General features: G+C 32.6%; 1 protein-coding gene across 1 annotated transcript; it reads right to left on the bottom strand.

The window, feature by feature from the left end:
• Positions 1 to 126: 126 nt before the first annotated feature.
• On the bottom strand, positions 127 to 4,528 carry LOC105625153 (histone-lysine N-methyltransferase trr). Its single transcript, XM_012206493.1, has 9 exons — positions 4,503 to 4,528; positions 4,121 to 4,347; positions 3,664 to 3,881; positions 2,895 to 3,263; positions 2,289 to 2,639; positions 1,332 to 1,894; positions 713 to 1,178; positions 378 to 560; positions 127 to 219 (listed from the first exon to the last, which is right to left on the bottom strand). The coding sequence occupies exons 1-9, from the start codon at positions 4,526 to 4,528 to the stop codon at positions 127 to 129; spliced, it is 2,496 nt and encodes an 831-aa protein (XP_012061883.1).
• Between the last annotated feature and the right edge of the window lie 3,840 nt (positions 4,529 to 8,368).

Below are 8,368 nucleotides of genomic sequence, written 5' to 3'. Positions count from 1 at the left end.
AGAAAATTATCTCTATACAACTTCCTACCTTATATAACATAGCAACAATGATAACAATAGGCAGGATGAATTTTCTTCTTTACTTCTCATTTCCTGTTTCTTCTCTGTGTCGTCATCTTAATTTGTTTAATTCATCCACTTACGACAATTGGGTGCGCCGCAAGCGCATGCAATTTTGTGCTGGTCGTCTTCGATGTCGAATTTGTAGTCATATGCTAGCTGCAAAAGGAAATAAATATAACTATAAAAAATAAATACAATATTTACGATAAAAAGGATTCATACATGGGGATTTATTTTTAAATAGAGAAAATAATATTAAAATAAAAATGCTTTAGGTTATTTTTTTATATAAAGAAACGTATAATTTTTATTACCTCTTCGCCACGTGAAATTCGACGCTTGGCAAAAATAATAATTCTGAAATCGCGCTCAACTTCAACGATCTCAGCGACACAGTTGGGGTTGCAGGAATGGTTAATGTAGCGAGCGAGACCACCACATAAAGTCGCATCTATTACTCGTTCCTCATCCAATCGGAACATATATATACCACGATTCTGTAATAAACAAATATATGAATATATTCTAATATACATATATGTGTATCATGTATGCGTGTATGTATGCATATACGTGTATGTGTATAAAAATATTTATAATATAGTAAGAATAATTAACAGAACATAATCGAAGGAGCTTCTATACTTACTCTAGCTTCATATTGTTTCTCCCTTGTTTCCGCTAACTCTGACCTAATAATCTCTCCAATATACTCGATCACCATTGTGTGTTTCTCCAGATCCCTCGCTGCGTATAGTCCTAAACCTTGAATCTTTGATCTTGCTAAATAAACATTATTACGCCATTCTTGTTTCATCTTCTTATATTGTGAGCTCTTGGAGTGTACGAATTGTTTCGAATATGGACAGGAGGCGGCCTCACCAGCAGCAGCAGCCGCTGCAACTAATGTTGAAGAAACTCCACCTCCCATTGTTGCGGCAGCACCACAGGTTGGCAAGCCAAATGGCATTCCACGTGAAGCAAAGCCCCCTGTGCGTTGCGTGTGCGGTCGTTTCCACGGAAGCTGGTTGCGTAAACGTGCCTCTGTACGTGCACTTCCTGTTGGATTGATGGCTAAAGGCAACTCCAATAGTGGGTTACGACCATATTTAAATCTAAAAACAAATTCATTATTATTACTTTCTAAGAAACTTAATGTACAAAAGCTAGTAACAAAAGTAAAAGAAAAAAATAGAAAAATTATCATACGAAAATAATTGTTGATATCATTCATCTAAATTAATTCCAAAATAACATTTGGTTCCTACCTGTAATCGGTTAAAGTCTCAATTCCAGGCAAGCTTTCCAGTACCCGTACTACTGCTGGTTCTGTCAAACCAAACAGATCTTCTCCTGAAACGTATCTCGGGAATAATTGTACAGAGTTTGTACTTCTCCTCAATTCTGCCAATGGTTCCAAGATTCGGTTCCAAACTGCTCGCGGAGTAGCGTCTCTCAATTCAACATCTTCTTGAAGAGGTTCTTGAACTAGGACACGAAATTCCGGACGACCAGAGACATCGTGGATCGAGCAAACATAGCGGCAACGTTTATTAGGTCTTCGCATACTCCAGTAGAAACGCACAATTTTGTAGCCCACCGGATAAATATAGTTGGGCGTATGGAAGTTTTGCAATTGATGAGGAAGTAGTTGACCGACGCTAAGAAAGATAAGAGAACCCACACGAAGTAAATGTTTATTGTCAGAATGGTGCATCACCGCAGCAACTTGACGATTTTCATCACGTTGAACATAGACGCGACGATAAACAGAAAGGGTAGTTAGTTCTTTATCTTTATCTTTTATAAGGTGTTGAGGACAAGCCATAGTCTGGAAGAAAATTTTGAAAATTATATTTAAAATTGCATAAGAAAAAAAAAATCAAAATCAAAAAGAATAAAAAATTTAGAAAAAACTTATGAAAATTAAAAAATCAGAACTTGATTGTACTGAGAATACTCTTTTAAGTTCTTTTATCTTATCTTTAATGTACAAGATATTCCGTTTAGACATTTAATATTAAAATTTCTCCGGCAATGCAGGCGAGGTTTCTGCGATATACTATGCGCCCAAAGTTGCTGGTTTTATAAATTTCAAAACTGTTTTTTTACACAGGCGTCCATCTTCTGCTATTAGAACTAATACTTTGTTATGAATTTTTTTATTATACATCTAAGCGGAACAATTCAATAACATACTATTAATCTACAAATTATTTGATTACCTTATCTTTATAAAAACCGCAACCATCTTTAATGGCACATATCAGGTGATACCAGTTAGTGCACCTTGGTTTGTAACACTTGACAGTGCCAGCGGATTTTTCGCAAATGATGCAAATCTGTACAAGATTGTTCTGCAGGACCTCATCCAATCTCATAAGTGCGCCACTCTGTGCCTCATATACTACATTAGACCATAAAGCACAATTGAGATGTACCCATTTATCTACGTCAAAATTAAGTAATCGAGCTGGCCCATCGGCTGTTGCATCGCCTTGACTCTTGCAAAATACACAACGACGGGTGTCTTCGGCTTTTGCGGGAGCTACTGCAATTCCCATACGAAATAGCATCTAGAAGAAAATTCAATTTTTATCTTCGATGTATAATTTTACATTAAAATTTTGTTTATTAAATATTATAGAAATTAACATTCCTAATAATATAAATTCATACATGACGTGACATAAAAACATCTTTTGATTTTTAGAAATAATTTTCAAGTAATTTTCAAGTAATAAATTTTATATATATATATATGTGTGTAAAATTGAATTATTCATATAAATTTTCCAAATAATTATTAAGTAATTAAATTAATTATATACCTCGGTAATTTCTCTATCAGTAGGTTTCTTAAATTTAGTTGAAGGTTGCATAACTCCCATCGACCATGTTTTATATCTCAAACCTTTCCAGATTTTCGCAGGTGGTTGGGGCTCAATAGAATCACCGATTTCTTCACTAATTGAATGTTTCTTTGTCCGCTTTTCGTCGTTCTCCGCACTGTCGACATTATCCAATTTCTCAATTTTCACTTTAATCTCTGTTGTTGATTCATTAATAATCTCCATATTTTCAAATTTCTCCATCTGCTGCTGTTGCTGTTTAATAGGAAATTTCTTCAGACTTTTCAAATCATCTTCCAATATTTTTGCTTCTGTTTTATGACATAGATGATCTACTATCGTTGCAGCCTGCAAAATAATAGAATTATATATAAATATATACATAATATTTTATTGTGTGCGTGCGTGCGTGCGTGCCTGCGTGTGTGTGTGTGTGTGTGTGTGTGTGTAATAATAGCAGTAGCAATAATAGTAATAGTAAATATAATATATATTCTTTTTTCATATAAAAATATTTTCTATCAAAAATTATTAATAAATATCATAAGTGCGTTAATAATAATATATTATTAATATAATTATTTAATATAATTATCTTACAAATTTTATATAAGTTAAAATAGCTATAATTCTTTTTTTATAATTTATTTGCAATTTAATTACGATATGATTTATTATAGAATAAAATTTTTCAAATTAAAATATTTTTTCATTTATTTTTATAATTCAGAATATTTCTTGTATAGACCTTATCTTGAGTATTAGAAGGTGTTCGATGCATGAGCGCAAATTGCATATAGCAAGCCGCTGAACAGAAGCAAAGTTCATCGCCCGGTTCAGCTTCTTCTTTGCTCAAGAATGGTAGATCCGATACTTTTTTTCGAATTAAACTGTTAAGGATCACAACATCACAATGACGACAGAATTTTGCCGCACCATTTAGAATGCTTTGTATATCAATTGGAGCTGAAAGATAAATCAATATATTTTTTAAAATCTTGTTTTGATCTTATATATATAATTAAAGTTTTATTTGTTATTTTATTTATATAAAATTCTAATCTGCCAATAACTACTTTTTTCATAATTTAGATTTTTTTCTTTTTCTTATATATTCTTGTATAAATTTTTTTTATTCATAAATATTTTTCGAAATTATACATATTATACATTACAAAATAAAATCATTCTATTAAATTACGTACTACCCTCTTTGCCGTCCTTCCCTTTTGTCCTGTACAACCCTAATTTCTGACTAGGAGGAGTAGTGGTACGTTCAACTATTTGATAACCAGCAGGCGGTGTTATGTTCAGAATATTAGCAAGATCTTTAAGTACACCCATTATATCATCGGCAGCCTGACTATTCAAAGTTAAGGTCACAGTGACATTTCCGCTTTCTCGTAAAGGAATCGGAGGAGACTTGCCAAGCCTAAAGAATTATATGGTATCATAAAAAAATATTCCATATATATATATATATATATATATATATATATATATATACACACACACACACATATAAAGAAAGAAGTTTTTTGAAAAGAACTCCGTACTTACATACATAAAGTAATAGTTCGAATTTACCAGATTTCTGTTTGCATAACTAACATTAGTACGACTTACGTTGCGTGAAGAATTTTTGGATTACATTAAAAATGAAATGTATTTTACTAGAAGTAACTATCAATCATATAAACGCATGATTTTAATCACTAAATTATTTCATAAATTACTGTAATTATAATCTTTAATTATAGCCTTGGCCATAAGTATAATTTATAGCCACAATTGTCGCACAAAAAGGACACTTTATAACAAAAATAAATTTAAAAAGTCTTATTAAAAAATATTGTTTATTTTTATAATAATTTTAATATTTTATTAGGTTTTTTGCTTTATTATCGTCTTTAACTAAGAAATGCAAAAAATTGAGAGTGTTTTATATTTAAGCCCAAGGCTGTATAATTGGAAGGCATTCGTTCAAAAATCGTGTTATTTGGATAAAATAGAGATTTACAAATTGATTGATTGGAAGATGCGATTTGAAGAGCCTCTGTTCGGATCGTGTCATGAAATTTAAGTCGTTCGTTCGGCAAACATGTAAAATTCCTGATGCACATTCGCTAAAAGGCGGCGAAGCGTAAAGCTGCCCTTTTTTCCGGACTCTTTGTCTCGCGCGCCCACTTCGCTTTGTGTGCATACAAAAGTGACACTTGCCAGCGGCTGTCTTCCGAGCAATTGTCTTTCCAATGACCACGGTAGCTCAAATATTTCGAGTTGCAAGTGAGTTGCAATTACATATGTCGATGTACGATTCGCGTTTCTTCACCAAGAACTTTTTCCCTTAAATCTCCTTTTTCGTTATGAACTGTAACTTAAGAAGAAATTTTCTGTATTTTCAAAAAGACAGAATTAAGTGATTAGAAAAGGTAATAAATATTATTTTACTTTAATTATTTTGATTATTGACTCTTAATGATAAGGTCTGTCATATGTGATCCCACGACTTCATCTGTTTTACAGAATAAATAAAATATTATAGAAAAATATTACACAGTTTAGTATGGATAGCAAAATTTTAGTTCGTAGAAAAAAAACATTTTTTCTTGTGTGGTAACTAAACTTAGCTATCAAAAGAAAAGTTAACAGTAAAAAACAGTGGTTATAAAATAATTGTTTTAGTCTCAAAATAATCAACAAATATAGTAATAGTTCGAAATAAGCACTTATATAGCACTCTATTTTATAATATCTGTTTTACAGAATAGACGAAATATTTAGATCGAATATTTGTTTATTATTTTGAGAGTAATAAGTCAAAGATTTTTTATCACTATTAACTTTTTTGTTTTTTATTATTAATTTTTCTTTTAATAGTTGAGTTCAATCATCATTGAACTGTGCAATATTTTTCTAATATTATTTTATGTTTAATAATTTACTTTTTATCTATTAAATGAAGAAGAAGTTTTATTTGCTTCTTTTATCCATTTTATATATAAATTAGATAAAAAAAAATAACAAAATAGAGCATCAGGTCAGATTCCAACTTTCTGAAAATTACCATACCGTTAGAAGATTAAAATAAGCGAAAAGTCTAACGATTATAGTCAAAGTACTTCAATTTGCTTTCTCGTTACTATTTAATACGCTCGAGCATATAATACTTTGTAGAACGAAATAATCGAGAGATAAATGCGCCAGGTCAATTATATCTTTTAAGTCATTTACTAGTTGCAATATCTCTCGACATCGGATTTCCGGACAGTGTTTCGATAACAGCTAGATTGAGAGTGGCGCGAGCGTAAAAATCACTCGATATTGAATTCTAAATCCTTTCGCTTTTCGCATTTTTCCCCTTCTCCGGTTCGCTATGAGCGAGTTATTATGACATGTTTGTAGCGGTGCATCCGGGTTTTGAGGGCGGCGGCACATGTGTAAGCGAATATGTGGGACTCACATACAGATCGCCAGAAGTAATACCGGATTTACGGGATAAAATGTCTTCCTATTATATAATAACTCTGCGGCCAATACACGCCTCCGTGGTCATCGGCGGAAAATATTTGCCGGTTGAAATACATGTTCATTATCTAGAGCGCGATTAATTGGCAAGCGGAGGCAGCAATATTAGAATTTCGATGCTCGCATGAAATTCATCTTGCTGTAGATTTATGTGGAGAAAATCCGACATTGATGAGAGAGGACTCGGACATATAACAATCCGCTGCTCTCGAGGGAGCTCTCGACCTTAACTTGAATAATAGATTCCTTTACGAATTTAAGTGAGTAGCTTCCACCATTATTACCGTCACCAATTCTGAGTAGAGCCGGTCTGGACATTTCAAGTGATACCTAAATAATAAAAAAGCTTATCTAAACCGATCACGGTTTGAATATTTGATATATTTGGGGAATCTCGAATTTATAAAATTTATAATCCTTTTAAAATTCAGATAATCTGTGTTTTATCTGCTATAAAATACAAATTTCGAATTTAACTACAAATTCGAATTTAGCCATACTTTAGCAAGTTGGTGTTATTTGTACATCGCCATTTTAATGACTTTAGTTCTTTTGATACCATAGGGTGCTTTTCACAGCAAGAGATACAGATGACATAGTGTAATACAATGAATCATTATGTCCTTGTTGTTTGTCAATGTTAAACAAAGATGAAAGTATCATTGTGTTACACTGTGTCTCTCGCCAGAAAGCACCAAAAGTGACGACAAATATAACATCAGATTATTACCTGCGTAATGAGATATGATAAACACACAAAAGTTTGTAACACAAACAATTTTTTGCCCTGTATAAGTTCAATTTACTCGTACGTGTGTACAAGATTAGAGACGATAAATAACTAGATTACGTATGTTTATTTGTTGGTCAGTTTCGCTTGTGATTCGATAGAGTTAAATGCACTGTTGATCGAATATAATTGAATATAATTTACGGACCGCCGATCAGTACTGTGCATGCGATAACACATATCGATTGTCGAGTGACTCGGCTCATGATAAGAGTATTGGCATGGATTATTAGCGTGTGGATACGTCTACACATACAAAATTACTGTGATGCGCTGAGCCGCGTCAATATCCTTGTTAGTAATTATAGGTATGATGTGAAGATGGGAGAAGGCTTCTGGACACGCCGTGCATTTAATGTCTTGAAAAGAGACTCTGCTATGATAATTAAAAATAAAAAAATGGAAAAAGAAAGAATAGGCAGAAAGCAACATCGCTGGTAGCCGGCAAATGAATGACTCGAGGTGGAGGTGTGGAATTTAATCCAATTATACCGCCAGTATTTGGATGGTCTTTTTTCTTCATTGCGGATCGAGTTCCCGGATTAATTGTGCGATCTTCCTTTCTTTTTTTCTTCCTTTTTTCCCTATCTTTTATCTTTTTCCCATTGCAAACTTGTGCTTTGTTAAAGCTGTTATTACAGGATGTACTTTTTGTAGGAAAGAAGTTCGTGTGATTGTTTATTAGCTGTTTTAAAGCCTTTGAAGGAATGTTATTTAATCTTGTCAAATGTCTACAATTTTAAAAGGGAATGAAAGTAGTCTGTTCTCAGAGATCATATTATTCAATTACTTTATTTTGCTTGCATAAATATTAGAGAAGTCAAATGTCAACAAATTTTTAGCTAAATAAATTAATTTGTTGCTAATGAATTAATTAATTTGTCTTTTAACATAGTCTTATATGTTCATGAAACCCTCACTAAAAAATGTATAGAAAATTTAATTTAAACGAATATTAAATATGCCGCGGAAATGAATGAACTAGCATGTTAATTATGAACACTTTATCTTCACTTTGTGCGCGAGAACACTCTAAATCCAAGTGCATAATAAGTGCCTCCACGCGCGCGCGCGTGTGTGTGTGTGTGTGTGTGTGTGTGTGTGTGTGTGTGTGTGTGTGTGTGTGTTGTTAGTT

Source organism: Atta cephalotes (assembly GCF_000143395.1).
Source record: "Atta cephalotes unplaced genomic scaffold scaffold00146, whole genome shotgun sequence".
In the NCBI taxonomy this organism is placed as follows: Eukaryota; Metazoa; Arthropoda; class Insecta; order Hymenoptera; family Formicidae; genus Atta; species Atta cephalotes.
The sequence above is the reverse complement of the archived record's forward strand: the minus strand, read 5'-3'. Positions and strand labels throughout refer to the sequence as shown.

What these genes read in the sequence shown, in the direction of transcription:
- LOC105625153 (XM_012206493.1), bottom strand. Translation starts at nt 4,528, where the DNA reads ATGTTAGTTATGCAAACAGAAATCTG. An exon ending in AGAAACAATATGAAGCTAGA is followed by an intron (nt 561 to 712) that starts GTAAGTATAGAA and finishes TGTTTATTACAG; the next exon opens with AATCGTGGTATATATATGTT. An exon ending in GAATTTCACGTGGCGAAGAG is followed by an intron (nt 220 to 377) that starts GTAATAAAAATT and finishes TTCCTTTTGCAG; the next exon opens with CTAGCATATGACTACAAATT.